At 34.7% G+C, this 17,701-nt stretch overlaps 2 protein-coding genes across 2 annotated transcripts in view; one reads left to right on the top strand and one right to left on the bottom strand.

The window, feature by feature from the left end:
• The window catches only part of IMMP2L (inner mitochondrial membrane peptidase subunit 2), a gene marked incomplete at its 5' end in the record, with an annotated part of 447,227 nt that overhangs the window by 171,921 nt on the left and 257,605 nt on the right, over window positions 1-17,701 (top strand). The window lies entirely within an intron of this gene.
• LRRN3 (leucine rich repeat neuronal 3) lies at window positions 4,900-7,026 on the bottom strand (the record flags this gene model as incomplete). The annotated part of the gene is made up of 1 exon (XM_084279116.1): window positions 4,900-7,026. One exon carries the CDS (start codon window positions 7,024-7,026, stop codon window positions 4,900-4,902), a length of 2,127 nt encoding a protein of 708 aa, XP_084135242.1.

Here is a 17,701-nt window from a genome sequence, read left to right as displayed (position 1 = left end):
CCTTCTCTTGTCCAGACCAAACAACCCAATTCTCTCAGCCTGGTTTCACAGGAGAGGTGCTCCAGACCTCTGATCATCTTCTTGGCCCTCCTCTGGAGTCAATCCAACAGACTCATGTCTGTCTTGTACGTGGGGACCCCAGTTCTCCAGGTGTGGTCTCATGAGAGCAGAGGTAGAGGGGGGAAATCATCTTCCTCAACACTTTCTGGGAAGTTTCTTGTCAGTGCCAGACCTCCTCTCTCTCTATTATTGTTGTTCATTGTATCTCTTCTATTACTAGCCAACACAAGATTGAGGGAAGAATCTCTGTTTCTTTTTTATGTTGTCATGGGGTCACTGCTTAAGGTTGCACAAGCAGAATGAATTTTATTAGTAAATTTTGGAAATGTCAATTGCCTTTTAAGAGGTAAATCAACATTTATTTGGTGATCGTTTTTCTCAATCTGCAGATAGGATTTCACATCATTGTGAACAGGAGCTTAAATATACATGTGTTAGCTGATGGAATACTGGAATTAATTTTTGTGAATTTTTTACCAAGATGGAAATGCTTTATTGCAATGCTTTGAACAGAACACAATTTCTCACTCTAGTACTTAATAGAAGGTACTAAGATAACTGAATTAAAAAAAAAAAAACACCAAAAACTTGAATTAAAAATTCTTTTCACTCTTGTTTTGGATACTGCCCAGCCAGACAATTCAAACCTTCATGTCTGCCTTCTCTATGTCATTAGTAGCATGTTTCAGAATGAGATTTGCTGTCAAAGATGACGTAAATCTATTTCTCAGCTACTATTTTCTGGTTTGAATAATAAGTAGGTACTGCTTTTAATGTATTGGATTCCTAAGAGAAAACTATTAAATAAATGGAAGCATGAATGTATAACAATACTTTTCTCTGATTTTGAGGAAATTAAATATAGCTCGTTGTCAGTTCCTACCTCCATTAAAAAAAGTAAACATCTCAATTAATAGAAAAATCTTGGTCCTCTGTCTTGTTCGGAAAAAACTCCAAATACTGGTATACTATGCCACTATTAAGAAGTTCTTCCTGTACTTTTTAAAACAGATTCTATTTTGCTGCAAAAACTTTTTCATTTTTTGGCTTATGTCTTGAAGTGATGTAAGTGAAATATACACTAAGCCATTAAAGCTAGAAGGAGTTTTTATTACCTCCTAAGGACCCTCAGGTTTATGGAGTAGTACATCTGTGGAAAGAATTGCTATCCGTTTTTACACACAGCTGCACAAGAATCCCAGTGCTCACCTGTAGCTTCTGTGGGGATTTTAACATGAAGAATCTTTTCTTATGGAGAAATAATGAATCTTTTTGGAGATTTGTCAGGATAACATAATGGAGATTTTTTTTTTGTAGATGTTAAAGATGTTATGTCTGTATGGATAGTAGGTGGTTCACAGTATTGCCATTCAAAGAATTGTCATGTATTCTACAAGATACGACTTCTGTGTAGTAGGTAAAATAATGCAGTACAGGAATAAAGGCCTTACAGATAGGCTAACATGTTGCTAATAGAAGTACTTCACACACACAAAAGTATATGAGAGGATCTAACAGCCATTCGTTGAACAACATATATAAAAATCTAATTTAAGTGGGCTTAAACAGCCTCATCTCAATGCTTTTTGCATTTAGCCTGTTCTTACAGTAAATACAATTTGATTTTAAAAAAACACTAATTTCTTTTATAACTGTACAAAGTTTTGAATTTAAATGTATTTAAAATATTAATAGAATACTGAAGAATTGTGATGCTGTTGACAAAGTAATGAATAAATGGAAGTTGATATTAACTTGAATGTGCTAGTAAGCATGTGTTTTTATAGTTTTAATCTAAATCTGCAAGCATCTATTTCTGCAGATCCTTTAGTAAGCGTGAGAACTACTTGTATTCTGTCTTTGTACCCCATGAGTTAAGCACCTCTACATCAAATATTTTATTCTATGAGTCACTAAAAATTCTGTGATCTCATAACATATTGTAGAGACACTGTTGGCCCTGTTCTTAGGGACATTTTCCCAGTATTTCTGAGTTTCACTTTTGAGTGATAGCAGTGAAGGCATATTTGCACAGGTAAAGACTATTGCACAAGATAGTTAGTTTCAGAAGATGCATCTTGTTGTTTTGCTGAAAAGAAAAACTCAACATCTTTTTTTTTCAACGTTACATTCAGAGAAAGGAAGGTATAAATTTGTAAAATGGCTTGATCAGGGTCATGTGAGAGGAGAATTACCTTATGAAAATGCAAATTTTTCATTGTCAGGATATAATGTAACTAATTTAAATCTTACAATTAGTAAGAGGATAATCCATTTCTTAAAATGTGAGGTATATTTTCATTTGATATCAGTGTAAAGTACAGAACAATTCAAATATTTGTAAGCTATATTTAGCTACATTTCAGCTCTCAGAATTTTAGTATGAGAAAACTTCCATACACCCCCCCCATTTTATCTGTCAACAAAAACTTTTAATGGGATATTTAAATAAAATGAATAATGCCTGTACGTATTCTGTGAGGAGAAAAAGTCTTCAGTTCTCCCCATTAGACTTGTGTGCTGTTTTATAACGTGGTGCAGAGATAGTATTGCCTGAAAAAAAAAATTATCATTTCTAAGCTCTAAGAATTTTAAGTTCTAAATGTAGCTTCATTCCAGAGGTAATCATTCAAGAGATACCATCAAGTTCTTACTGACAAATACAGTATCTGTTTGGTGATGGGTCCCATTTGAGGTACTGGTTCTTCGCTCTGAGTGATCTGTCCATGGTGCTGAACCCGGTCCATATGCATCCCCCCTTCCTGCCCCACCACCCCTCCATCACAGCGTTTCTCTGCAGCATTTCAATATGCCTGTACGTGCGGTAGTGATTCATCCAGTTTGCAAAATTCCTTCTGCACCGAAGCGTAACGACACTATGAATGTCATAATTTGTGTTAGTTTAAAATGAATATCAGTTTCTTCTTTCTGCCTTTAACAACTTTGAAAATTACCTTTACATAATTTAAAAATCAGGGAATTTAACTGGGAAAGTTACATCTTCAACATGAAACCAAGTTATACATCAGTGCCAGGTAAAATGGAATTGTTTTTCCATGTTATAAGTGTTTATAGACCTCTAATGTTTTTAAAGTATGCAGCAAACTATAATAAGTGGAAACATTGATGTCTAAATACAAGTACCATCTCTTCTTCCTCCACCTACAAAAGCTCTGAAAGCAACTGCACATAAATTTCTACTTCAATCAAGTCTAGAAAAACTTGGGCTAACTCAGCTCACCTGTGCTTGGGGAGGTTAACTCTGGCCTGGCCAGAACCAGGACAAATGTATAGTATTACAGAGTTTTTAAAAACCAAAGTGTACTAAATATTTACAAGAAATGATTCTTATTCCTGTTTTTACTTTGTAATTCAAGTTACCCATACATTCTTTGAATATGTATTTACCGAGGCACAATATTAAGGGATAACATTTTTTTCTGCACTCTTTTTTTCATTTTTTTTTCATCTATATGTACCAAAAAAACGTGAAAATTTTCCTGTTACTTTCTTTGTCAGGAGGTACCACATCTTTTCATCAGATATTTTAATGGTCAGATGACCTTTCCCTGTTGGGTTTAGGAGTAGTCTTTTTTTCCCATCCTAGCAGAATTGAGTTTAGCTTGTAATCAACATTCTGATCAACAGCTTCTGTGCACATTTGCTGCTTATGGGCCAGTCATACTCCCGTGAGAACTTTCGCTTCAGTATGAGAAGTCAGGTGTTTATTGTTCTCTTTTTGTTTTATTTCAATTCATTTCTCCTAATAATGTTTCTGTCAGTCATTTATTGCTTGTTACACTGTGAAAGCTGGGGAGGTTTATAAACTAGCCACTTGTTGTTATTGCTGAACAGAAGTGTGCAAGTCCAGAAAGAAAACCTTAATGTAATTTAAACTGTTCAAGCTATCTGAGTTCCCTGTATGACCAGCCTAAAGTTTAGACATTGCTAATAACTGAATTACCCTTTTGACTGTAGACAAAATATTGGATTTTATTATCTGAGTCTAAACATTGCATTCAGTTTTCAGGCTTCAGGGAAAATACCAAAGCAGCTCAAACCTTGCTGTTATCAGTAGCTAACAATCTATTTTCTTATCAGTTCTTCCCACCCTTCCTCCTTCTTCCTCCCACAATAAGCAACATGTAAAATACGATTGTTATTATTATAGGTAAGTACTTTATAAAAGTATTTATTGTGTGGCCAGCAAAAGTATCCTATGTGCTCAGATGGGTGTTTTAAACAGGAGAATATGTAAGGAGATATTTTATCAGACATTAGAATGAGGGGGTTTTTTATTGTCAGACAAGAGCTCCCCGAATGTTTCTTTAGAAATAAAAAAACCAAAAACTATTTTGATTTTAATCAAAAATGTATTTTCCTCATAAAAAAAATTCACATACTCACTGTGTCTACTCTACAGATTTTGTCCATTTCATTACACCATGTGTCAATCTTAGTATATCTGTTCACTGCAAAAACTCGTGGCTAGTGTGTGTAATACAGCACAGGAGGAGGTATTGCTCAGTTCCACTACTTTTTATATAATAATTAAAAAAAAATACAGAAAATGTTCTTGGCTACTTTCACTGTATTCCAGACTTATAAGTCCCATGAAGTTCTAGAAAATGAAGTTAATTGTATTTGGTTGGTAGGATACCCTTAGAAGCCAGTTAAAAATGTTGTCTTATGCTGAGTCAGTACATATTCCGATTTGTCAGCAGCAGCAATGTCCAAACGTCTAGTTCCCGAAAGAAATACTTTCTTGTTGCCTTTGTATTCAGCACAAATGCAGTCCTGTGCTTTTAATTTCAGAAATTAAGTGATATACCAACATATTTATGACATATTGGTTGGTACACCTATTACAGTTGCTTTTACATCCATTGCTGTGCTTTTTTCTTTGCCCATGTCCCAAAGACTGATCAGAGGGGGATAAAGCTCATTGAGTGAAAAGGTTTCTTTCTTCAGGTAATTCTTTAGATAGCTCTGTCCAACGTCATAGTTCATCTCTCGTGAGATGCAGCTGTAGAGATACATCACAGAGATGATTCCCAAAAGAGCACCAAGGCAGGCAAGGAATCCTATTATGTTGTTCTTTTCATAGCTTTTCATTGCCAAGTCCAGTCCTTTTGTGGTTACGTTGACACATTGTTTCTTATTCTGTGAATGGATAGTGGGAATATCTATACAAATTTTGTATTCAGTTGATGGATTGAGATGTGTAAGGTTATATACCTTTATATCAGATGGTATTCGAGCGCTCTGTGCAGCCTGAGAGTTTTCAGCTTTCAGAAAAGCAGTCCATCTAACACTGGACTTCATAATTTTTGAACTTGCTTTCCATGAAAGCAAAACAGAATTAGATTTTATGTCTTTTATTTTAATATTCAAAGATCCATTGCTGTCCTGAGGGAAAGAGCCGTCCACTTTAATCATGACTGACTTTAGGTCTGCCCCAACTAAATTTGTTGCTATGCATGTGTATAAGCCACTTTCTTTTTGTGTTACATCACTTATGTCTAAAGTTCCTTCAGAATGAATGTAGTATTTATTGGAAACAGTATTAGGCAAAAGCTTGTGTCCTGATGGTGTTATCCAGTAGATTTCAGGTTCAGGTTCTGCTGTTGCTCTGCAGTGCAAGGAAATATGGCTGCCAGTTTTTAAATCCAGAGTAGATGGAAAACTTTCAGGAGCTATTAGCGGGAGACAGATTTCCATCATTTCCCGGAAATGTATCTGTCTCACATTCTGGCCTTGGAATTCAGGAGGATCTACACAAAACAGGGACTCTGGCTCCATGAAACGAATGTTTGTTTTATTCATGTTAATCCAGCGGATGACACAGTCACACCTAATGGGATTGCTGTGAATGCTTACTTCTTTGAGGTTAGGCAAGGACTCTATTGTACTGCGGTACAGGGCACTCAGTGCGTTGCTGTTGAGCATGAGTGATTCCAGCTTGGGAAGTCTGTAGAATGCATTTGGATGAATGTATGATAATCTTGGGTTATTGGTAGCTTCTATTTTCCTTAAATCTGGCAAATTATCCACAGCAAGACTATCTATAGAAATCAGTTCAGGCATATTATTAATTCCTAACTCTTTCAAGTGCAGCATATTGCTAAAATCTCCTCTTCGTATTCTGTTAATGGGATTCTTGTTTAGATCCAAAAATTTAAGGTTTGTAGCCTTTTGAAGAGCAATATGGGGCACTCTGGCAAATCTGTTGTCATAAAAGGAGATGCTTTCTAAATTGTCAAGGCCAGCCAAAGCATTATCTGGTATTTCAGTGAGATTTATGCCTGCTAAAACTAGGCTGCGCAGGTTGATAAGAGGCTTAAAGTTCATATCTTCGATTCTAATTATTGGGTTTTCTCCAATCATGAGAATTTCAAGATTAGGAGTAGCTTCAAACCACTTCCTGTTGATCATTTGCAAACCATTTGAATTGAGATGAAGTCTGAGAAGATTATTGAGGCCTATGAAAGCTCCTGGTGCAATCACAGAAAGCAGGTTATGATTAATATAAAGCTCTTGTAAATTGTGAAGTCCAGAGAGACATTCTTCAGGGAGTTCAGTCAGTTTGTTTTCTTCCAGGTACACTGAAAGCAACTGTGGTATCTTTCTCATATTAATACTGGTCACTGAGGATAAATTGTTCTGAGATAAATCTAGACCAGTTAAATTCACTGGGAAGTCTACTGAATGTTCAATTTTTGCAATATTATTTGTCTGTAGAAGTAGAATCTGCGTGTCCGCAGGCAGTTTGGCTGGAAAATTAAAAAGGCCTAAATCATTACAGTCCACTGTTGGAGCCTCCATATACACAGACTTGGGAGTGAACCATGGTCTGATCTCACATATACATGACTCTGGGCAGTCTGCTTTTTTTCCTACAGCTTGCGCTAATGCAGTGATAACGAGGCCAAGTAGAAAATTAATTTTGAGTTGCATGTCCTTCATCTTAGCTCAAATGTTCAGAAAAGTAACAGACCCTTTAGTATTCCACAATTATAGTTTTGGAATTCAGAATGATCTGGTCAACTGATAATACACACACTTGCATTTGTCAAATGATGATCGCGAAGGACTTTCTTCCTGAGGATAAGTGGATAATTTGTAACCAACTGGTCCAGTAGTAAGAGGCATTTTGTGGAAATGAAGGTCACTCTGTCCTTGATGACATAAAATTGATAAGTTTTGTGAAGATGAAGCATGTATAGATGGTCATAGGAGATTAAGCAATTCATTTATTTAGTAGTATTAACTTCAAATCCCATAATTGATTAGTGTTTGGAGGAATGACAGGATGACCTAAAATATAAGAAGAGGAAATAATTAGTATAAGAAACTATAAAGTTATAAATTAATTTAGCCATCTTTTGCTCTCTAATGTTAATTATTGCAAGTAAGAAAAGAAAATGACTGTGGTACCTAGAGTATTGTAGTGGTATCCAGATAGCATAAATTAAGTTAATACAGTAATACATCTTTAGACTTGTAACTTGTCATACATCCAGTGGAGCATTGCTCTGCAGAAAGATGAAGATCCACAAAGTATAAAAAAAAAAAAATCAGGGAGATTTTTCTACATATTTTACACTCGTTTAAAATATTTTCTTTTTTCTTTTAGTTATCGCTAGAAGCAGACTGAATTCTGTTGGCTTTGAAAATGTAAACACTGAGCACAATCCTACAGAGCATGAATATTTAACTTTTGGATATGAAGTTTATAAAGAACACAATTTATGTGTAATCAGAGGAAAACGGAATGGTTGGTTTAACACACATTCCTAATGATGACATTCTTAAGCAAGTCTGTGAGATATTTACACAGAAATGCACAAAATTGATAATCCAAAGGTTTTATTATTTTCTAATTCTTTTTGTAGATGCTGTTTAGGAAGAAAACTTGATTTTTTTTCTTTAAAGTGATAATTATAAAGAAAAGTATACCTCATAATAAATAGCTCGCTGTCTTGACAAATCCAAGCTAGTTACTGGCTTTCTTATTGTGGCTTCAATAACTTCAATTGCAAATAATAATAGTAATAAAACGAGAAAAGTGTCTTTAGAGTGATAAGACAAAATAATTTGACAATAGCAATTGCTCCTTTGGTCTGTAGCTCTGCAAGAATCTGAATTTTGTTATGAAGTTGCGGCTTGTCTTCATGTCCCAAATTATAGTAAAGGCTGAAGCCTTAGCATCTCGAAGCATCAAATGTGTCCTTTCCAGATTTTGGGTATTTACCTGTTGGGGTTTTTTTCAGGGGGAACAAACAATCCTAATATGAGTGTACATTGTGTTCCAAGCCATAGAATTCAAAAGCATCATATATAAAATAGTACACATTAATTGTTTCATTTGCTTCAGAGTATAGACTTTGCACTAGCTTTAAATGGATGTTGTCTCAGAAGACTGTTATGTTATACACATTTATGCCCTTTCTCCCCTTCCCTCTAGTCTTAAAATTCAGAGTGAATTCATTGTTTACAAACTGTAATAGTAAATCAATTAAAATTGATGAATAACTTCTGAGGTGTTGCTGGTACAGGTAGACAGAATTGCAAAAGTCAGGTGTCAAGGGTTTGTATTTCCAGTTTCCTTTCCAGGCTCAGAAGGATTTGGCATACTGGCCACGTAGGTACTCCATATCAGCTCAGAGGAAAGGTGTTGGGCCATTTGGAGTGACATGAGCATTGGGACATTTTATAGTACATTTGCAAAGTGTTTGAGGCTGTGGTTTGTGTTATGTGAATTTAAGGACATTTAATATTTCATTTTAAAGTGTAAGTGTATTAATAAAGTGAACAGACAATGTGTGAGATAAACATACAGAAAACATTCTGCTGTTTTGAGGATTAATAATATGGTTTTATGCAAATGGCTCAGTTTATATTGAAATGCAAAGACATGCTGACTGAAATAGTAAAAATGTAATCTGTTCCTTTGTTCTGGGAAATGAGATGAACTTGAGGATTGCAGGAAAAATAAAGGTTTGCATTGGACAGTTAATGCCTATAATTTGCTCTAAATTTTGCCATCAGACTGCAAGGTGATACAAGTAATTGGGATACTGTCCCATTTACTAAAGATCTCAGTCAAAATCATTCTATGCCAAATGCACTTATGTAATTTACTATGTAGGGAGAAAAGAGGATAGCCATGGGGGGTAACTTACTGAATTGTATTCTTGGTGGACTTTCTAAGGCACGTGTCCCATTGACTTCTGGGATTTTATTTGGAATGTGTGTTAAAAATGTATCTGTAACCATTGCAAATACAAAATGTAAGCTTCTAATAATTGAAAGGTCGTTGTAAATCTTACCTGAATAGTAAATTAATTGAGATTCAACAGACTGCAACTGCAGCAATCAAATCTCTGCATTTTCATCGTATTTGATGCCTAGGGACTTCTGCTCAGCAGAGGTACTAGGAATGTGTTCTGGGAAAGTGTTCTGGGGAAGTATAACTACATAGCTGACCTGGTTTTCTTGTCCTCTCTGAACACTTGCTAGTGACCACTTTGAAAAATAAGATGCAGATGCAGATGGAATTTTCATGTGTGTCCTGGGTATCTGAGAGGCTGTACCAGTTACAGCATGTAAACTACTACATTTTTGTGTACATAGAGGTAACATACTAGTGGATTAGAGTTTATGTTCCTCCTGAGTTTATACTTCAGCTTTTATGGTATTCTCAAGCCAAAACTGAGGGTACCAGTGGATATTTTCATGTCATATATATTAGTTGGCTTTCCACAAAAGGAGGTTTGGGGATCCAGGTAGAAATTCTTCTTTATGATTTAATCTGATGTCTTTTCTCTTTCTGGTGAATGCTTCAGCTAATAAGCCACCAGCTCAAGCTCATATGGTGTTCTAGCATAAATCTTTCTTATTTCTCCAGTTAAAGTGCTTCTGCCTTGTATAAAATATTCACTGGGGTTGAGTGCCTTGAATAACAGATTGTAGAATAATTTTCACACTGTCTCCCAGCCTGCACAGTCATCGTTTCAAAATACTTTGTTTCTCTTCAGAATGAATTTTGGTTTAAAAAGTGTCGTATCTATGTCTTAATTTGCATGAAATGATTTGGGATTAACTGTCATTCATGGTGTGGAATAAAAGCATGTTTCTGTAGTGGTATGGACATCCGTGGTGAGTTCCGAGATCATAGAATAGAATAGAATACCTCAAATTGGAAGGAACCCATTAGGATAGAGTACAACTCCCTGCTCCTTGCAGAACAACCTAAAGCTAAATCATATGACTGTAGTACACATCGTATGACATAGTATACAGAGAAGTGAAGCACTGAAATGCACAGCAGAAATTGTATAGAATCTTTTGAGTGGCAAAACATTTTTGTTGGTCTTGTTTTTAGTAACCTTATTATTGTGTAAGTCTGATAAAAAATGCTAACAAAGAAGGTGAGAAAACATGGATCACTGATGTTACGATTTCTGTTCCCACTTGAAGAGATGAAAACCCCAAATCAAGTTATGAAGAATGACTTTGTGTATGCCAAGTGGCTGTATTGATTATGTATGTGTCTGTGTGTATGTAATTAATTTCTAACCTTGGGAAGTGTATGTTTTGAACTGAGAAGTGAGCTGCAGTTTACTGAAACAAAATAAACCTCATGTAAATTGATATCTTGTACTCAAAACTATAAACTGTAATTGAAGTTCAATTTCCTTGAAGAATGTGGAATCATAGAGGTAAATGTTTTATTGGAAAATAAGCGTTTAACTTTGTGATACTTTGAAATTTGTGAATGTATTGATTCCCTTTTTTCTTTAATGTACTGATAATAGTAAATATGTACTGATAACATTATAAATAAAGATTAAATTTAATTCTCTTACTAACAGTAGTTTTCAGAATTTTTATTAATGGATTCCAGTGCTTTAAAGCTAAATGTTCTATACCATCTCGGGTTTTTTTGTGAAATTTTGCATTTCAGATGTCCAGATATACAGAGGTTTCTGTGCAAAAGTAGGTAATTTCTAAAAAAAAAAAAAAAAGTTGCCAAAAAAGGAAGTTGCAATTAAGTCAACATTATCTGTTAAGGAAGAATACAGTTTTTATTATAGCTTTTTTGCTAGTTGGTTTTGGTGACCTGTCAAAATTTTTTGTGTGATGCAAGTGATACTTAAAACTTGTACTTACTATAATGCACAATAGAAAATCTTGTAGAGATGAGGCTCAGGAGCAAGTTATCACCAATAAGCTGAGCTGTGGGATAAATGTTCTCACACAAGCAGCAGCAGGAGCTGTGCATCAGCTGCATTTATAAATCTTTATGTTCACTCTGTACATATAGTCCCTCATACAGATAAAATGGTACAGTTTGCTTCCTAATGTCTGCAATTAAAAATGACTAAATAGAGTCTACATCAAAAAAGTTAGTATTAGAAATTATTAAGAAATTACATTCAGTGGTTTTTTTCATCCTGTACAAGATCTTCTGTTCTAAAGCTTTGTGGACAGATCATTTAATTTCTTCTGGAAGTCCATCCCTATTGCAATCCATGCTTACTGTCTTACTAAATATAGTGTGCTTCTTGCTTTTAAGGTATTATCTCTTGCTTTTGGAAAAATGCACCCTGTTGTGTGTGACTTTTTGCAGCCTAATTATCTCTTGTGTAGACAATGATTGGTATGTCTTAATTAGGTTTGTTTCATTTACTGCTATTGACAGCTGGAGCCTTGGTTTACAAGAGGGTATCACCATTATTTGAGCTGGAAAAAGACATTCAGTGAATGAATAAACTGAGCAACGTTTCTCATCACTGGAGCAACAGACAGCTAAGAACCAAGTCAGAGTGGGCAGAAAGGAAAAGAAACACGTCAGGTTTTGGCAATCTTTCTTTTCCACTTCAGCAGTTAGAGAGACAGTGATAAAAACTAAAAATGCATCAGCTACCCTGCAATGTGCCCTGCTGGCAATAAGGCAAACAGTTCACTTCACAAGGACCAATTTAGAGGTGGCAAGCATTTTGAAAACACAGCTGTTCATACAAAGCTACCTTTCAAACACATCAACTGAAAGAGCCACTTCTCAATTCTTGTGGTTATAACCAGTTTGAGCACTTCTAGGGACAGAAATCTGGAAATGGCACTACTCAAAAACTGGGAATGGGACATTTCATACCTCACCTGATTGTAGTTACAGCATTTAGTTTCGGTTTTTTATTTGGTTTGGGTTTCGGTTTTTTAAGTGTTAGTGATGGAAATATACAGACTTTCTGAACATTTAGCATCTTTCTGAGAATTTTATCTTTCTGACCCTTGTTTGTTGTATCATCAAAGTTTTAAAAAAGTGTTCTTTGGGAATTTTTTATTACAGCATGATGGATAAAAGTTGCAACAACTTATGTATTCAACATATTTAAAAATGGGCAAAACCCCACATTTTTTTTACCCCATAGAAATGTGACTAGGATGTTTTTGTTGAAATATGTACACAAATTTTGTGACTGAGACAAAAGTTTAGGCTAAAGCACAGGAAGATAATAGTAGATTTTCATAACAGTATCAGTCCTGAAATAAAATATTTCTAGAAGTAGGTTTTACTAGCTGATCTGATACAGTTGCTAGAAATGATACAAGCTTTGTAAAAATGGAAGGAATTTCTGCTGACATATGTAATCTTGCTTTCTTTGCAGTATCTGAAGCAAAGAGTTTCAGTACAGAATTCTGTTTCTCTTTATAAAGACAAATTAAGCTTGCTATCACATGCTCTTACAGTTTTATATTCTTACATACAGCTAACATAGTCTCACATTAAAGCCTGAATGAGGATTTTTGGAGATCAGCATGATTCTGACAATCTGAGTTCTGAGGTGTTCAACTTGGACAGTATCAGATGACAGTTGGATATTAAGAGTCTTAGGTGGAAGACGTCAGAAGTGAGTATCTGAAATCTCTGCCTATGTTTGAAAAATCTGACTAGGCATTCCTGTTGGGATGTTGACTAATTCTGGAAATCTACGTTTTTTTCATAATGACTGACTTTTAAAACTTCAGGATGACCCTGTATACTAGTAAGTGCAGGATGTAAAGGAAATAGCAAAGCTACTTGTATTTAACATTAGAAGTAATTTGCAGTGTCTGAATAATTATTTCAGCATATGTGTTTATATTTGTCTTGTGAACTTGTTACGTATCCATTTAATTGTTTTCTTACTTGGAATAAATTTGCCTGAGGGAAAGCCTTAAGTTTAAAATGTTTAATGTGGCTATAAAACTGGACAATTCTCACACCTGAGACCATATCAAGATAAGAATGATAAAGTTTTATACGTCATTAAAAATTCTTTATATTCATGGACATCATGTTCTTTATGGTTACTTTAATTTACAAATAAAGATATATTCAGAAAAGTATTATGATCAGCTAGATTTACATGAGATTTATCCTTTTACTAACTGAGTCTGGTCTACTGTCTTTGTGCTCATTTGCTCTTAATGCAATTTAACAGACATCAAAGGAATTATCACCATGTAAAATTCATTAAGAAACTACTGTAGTTCTATTCTTTGTATCAATCAACAATTGCATTATGATAGTTTTAAAAACATTGCAATACAATAAATCATAAAACTTGAAAATACAGTATTTAAAATACATGTTATGAAAAAATGTAAACCAAAGGAATATTTATGTATGGTGTGTGATAATTTATTACGTATACTATTTTAGAATAAATTTATAGCACTTGTTTCCTAACCTATATTGAAGTGGATTGCCCTGACTGACCGTGGAATACCAGATAGCTATGGGACCGCCTACATATAAGTAAAGTGTTTGTCAATCGTAATCATAGCTCTTCATAGAAATAGTATCTAATATATATATATGCAGAATAGTATGGATTTTGGTACTGTTATGCCCTTGTTTCTACAGAGACAGAGTTAATTTTCTTCATAGTAGCTAGTATGGGGCTACATTTTTCATTTGTACTGAAAACAATTTTGATAATCAGAGATATTTTTGTCGTACAGGGGTGTTGTTGAGCAGTGCTTACACAGAACCAAGGTCTTCTCTGCTTCTCACACTACTCCACCAGTGGGATGGCTGGGGGTGCACAGGGAGATGGGAGGGGACACAGCCAGGACAGCTGGCCTCAACAGACCAAAGGGATATTCTATACCATATGGCATCATACTGACCTTATAAGAGGCTGAGGGAAAAGAAAGCATGGGCCAGGGGTGGGGGGGTGGGCAACAGTGTTCAGAGTGATTGTGTTTGCCTCCCAAGTCACCATTACAAGTGACCAAGCGCCGCTTTCCTGGGGATGGCTGAACACCTGCCTGCCCATTGGAAGTGGGGAATGGATTCCTTCGTGTGCTTTGCTTGCGTGTGTGGCTTTTGCTTTATCTACTGAACTGTCTTCATCTAAACTCACAAGTTTTCTCACTTCTACTCTGCCAATTCTCTCTCCTATCCTGCCAGTGGGGAGTGGGTGACTGGCTGTGTGGGGCTGAGCTGCTGGCTATGGCTGAACCACAACATGGTGTTAATTTGGTGACAGCAGCACCATTATTGTCTATGGGAGCCATAGTAGTGGCGAAGTACCACACTGTCTTGTACTGCAAAACAAAACTGTGAATTCACTCCATAGAGCTTAAAATTTAAATACAAGAAGAGGGACAACTGATGATTCAAACAGACCAAGAAAAAAAGAAGCCACTATGTAAATCTCCAAATATCCTGGGGTTTATTGTCTCTCATGTGCTATTAACTTTTACTTGCACACTCCCTAGCCATTGAATATATCTGACCTTTCACAAATGTCATAGCAAAAGAAGACAAAAAGTTTGTTTGATGATAGTTGATAAAGGAATTAGTCATTTCATTAATTACAGTTACATCATTCTTTTTACTTCTCCTATTATGAAGTGCACAAAATAAGTTTTAGGCATTCTTTTTGAGTGAGCAGAAATATTAGAAAATTAAATTTAACATGACAAGATGATGAATTATAATGGAAGTTGCACATTTTTTTTGCCATCTCTGTACTAGTCTGTTATTTATGTTCTAATTTACAATATGGCATTCTAAGTACTCTTGCAATACTTCTAATGTGTGGTAGTTAGCCTATGTCTAAGAATTATATATATTTAGATTAATAGTAAAAGAAATTTTGAAAAGAATCTGAACCGATTTCTTATTTTATTTCTTCTTCTTAAATCAGATACTGAATTTATGATTTTGATGGTTTTATCTAAAAATTAAACTCATTGCTAGAATTAATAGTTTTCTTAAATAATATTTTTCTTAAATAATAACCGAGTGTATATGTTTTGTAGTTGTCAGAGAAAATAGCAAGGATTAAATGTTAAAAATTACTTAGATCTTTGGTATCCCTGTTATTTTCACTTTGGAATAGGTTTAACTGTGTGACTATTTATCATTGCCATTATCAAGCAATTATGTCAAAAATTTATTGCTGTAACTTGGGAAAGTAATGTGTTAGTTTAATTTAGATTTATTCGTACATGTTCAACTTTTTGACAGTTGTCATGTTAGTAGTGGAGAAGCACATATTGGCAGTTACCTAGGCACATAGTTGGCAAGAGAGCAGTCACGTTCTGGATGTGGGTGAATGTACCCAGTTACCAGATGCTTCAAGCAGATGGCCAGAACTAAAGATGAGTGAGACCAGTTTTGGCTTGATTTTCTAGAAAGCTACCATACCAGTTCTGGGGCTCTATAGTACATTTGACCAGTACAGAATCTTAGCCAAAATCCAGCAGAGCTATTGGCTAAATCTGCATTTTGTGATTTTTTTTTCTTTGTGGTTCTTAAAAATTAAATATTAAGCATGCATAAAACACAGAAATAGGTGTGTTCAGGTATTTGTAAAAAAAGACAGAGAAAGACAGTGACTGTACTCAGAATGTAATATTTTCCTTGGGAATTAATTAATTAACTAATTTTGTTATTTGTCATGGGAAAAAGGTCATTGTAATAAAACTCACATAATAATAAACATGGTCATTTTAGCTGTTATAATTTCCATTCTATAATTTTTCAATACCAGAAATTTAGGCTTGAAAAAACTAAATTAATTTGGTTCATCAGTCTTCAATGTCAGGCTCCAAATTCACCTTTTACTCTTTTGGTATATTTATGATTTGTTTTGGGAAATGGGCATGTCAAGGAAATACCATTTCCAGTGTGCATTGTGTTGACTATCAACTTCAATAATCTAAAGATATAAAAGGGTCTAATGAATGTAGTCCTACCAGGAACAGTAAGCTACTATCCCAGCCAGTACTTAAAGTATCCCAGCCAGTACTTATACATGGATTATGTTCTGAGATCCATGAAGGGAAAAATATATTACTTGTCATTATAATAAGCAGAGATTCCTTAGTAAAAACCAGAAACAATTTATTTTTGAGGTGCCAGTAGGGAATGAGACCGTGTCATGAATAGTTTTCTGTGTCGTGAATTTTCCTATCAAATTAGGTAGAATTACTTTAACTTTATAATTGTGAATACATTGGGTGATTACTTTCATTCTGAGACACCTGGTTCACAATGTATTGTTCTACTGAAGTGGATTTTTTTTCCATCTTGCTTGAGGCAGTGTAGAGAAGAGATTGATGAAAAAACAATTTCAGAATGCAAAAACTGACAATGCATAAACCAGAATATTATTGTAAAGATTATGAAATCAAAGTTCTGTTTTCTGCTGTGTTTTATATCAGTTGAAGTGATTTATGCATGCTCATAAATTACCAGCTCATAGAGATACTGTCATTTCTGATTGCAGAAAGTATTTTGATTTGTATTTAGTTTTAATTACAGTTTTTGCTCAGCTGAGCATCTCATTAATGACATTACATGTTAAGGGCTTTTTTTATATGATTTGCAAAACTAATGTTATGTTCATACCTGAAATTATTGCTTTTTGTGCTTTTATGACCCATTCGTCAGCTCTAATCCACACTATAGGATTATCATGGTTCATTTCTTTTTTTGCCAGAAGTGAATGGATTAAAATGTTGATCTTATTTTCTCTTTGTTATTCGCTTTTTAAAATAAGACCAGAAGAAAAAGGATATATAAAAGATAAATGAATAGCAACTCTTATAGTTAAGTACACCATCCCTTCTACTGTGCACAACACTACAGCTAAATAATCATACACTATCTGGAACAGTAACTGAATCCTCAAGTGTTTTTCTCATCCTTTCAAAATTGCAAATTTATTTAAACCGTTGTACCTCTCCAGCATGTATGGATTTGTAGCCACCTTCCCAACTCCATTCTATCCCAATGCACAATGCCTTTAGTGTTTCCCAGTATTTTAAAAGGGTTTTTAAAATTTCATTTAAAATGAAAAATTCCTGTAGTCCCTAAGTGTTAGATGATTTGATTAAATGGCACATCACTGAACAGGATTATTTTGATTATGAAACTTGTGTGATATAGCCACATCTTGGTTTTGTATTTCTTTCTTGGCTTTCCAACATCTATCATCCTTTTACATCACCTTTCTGCATTTTGGATGCCAAATCTGACAGCAGTGTTAAAATTAATGTTCTGATCTCCCAGAGAATTTTGACCAGTATTTACTGTTCAAGTATTCAAGTCAATCAAACAGATTGTGATCACTTG

This window comes from Gallinula chloropus (genome assembly GCF_964237585.1).
Source record: "Gallinula chloropus genome assembly, chromosome: 1".
NCBI classification, from domain to species: domain Eukaryota; kingdom Metazoa; phylum Chordata; class Aves; order Gruiformes; family Rallidae; genus Gallinula; species Gallinula chloropus.
Note: the sequence above shows the minus strand (reverse complement) of the source record. Positions and strands in the feature narration are given on the sequence as shown.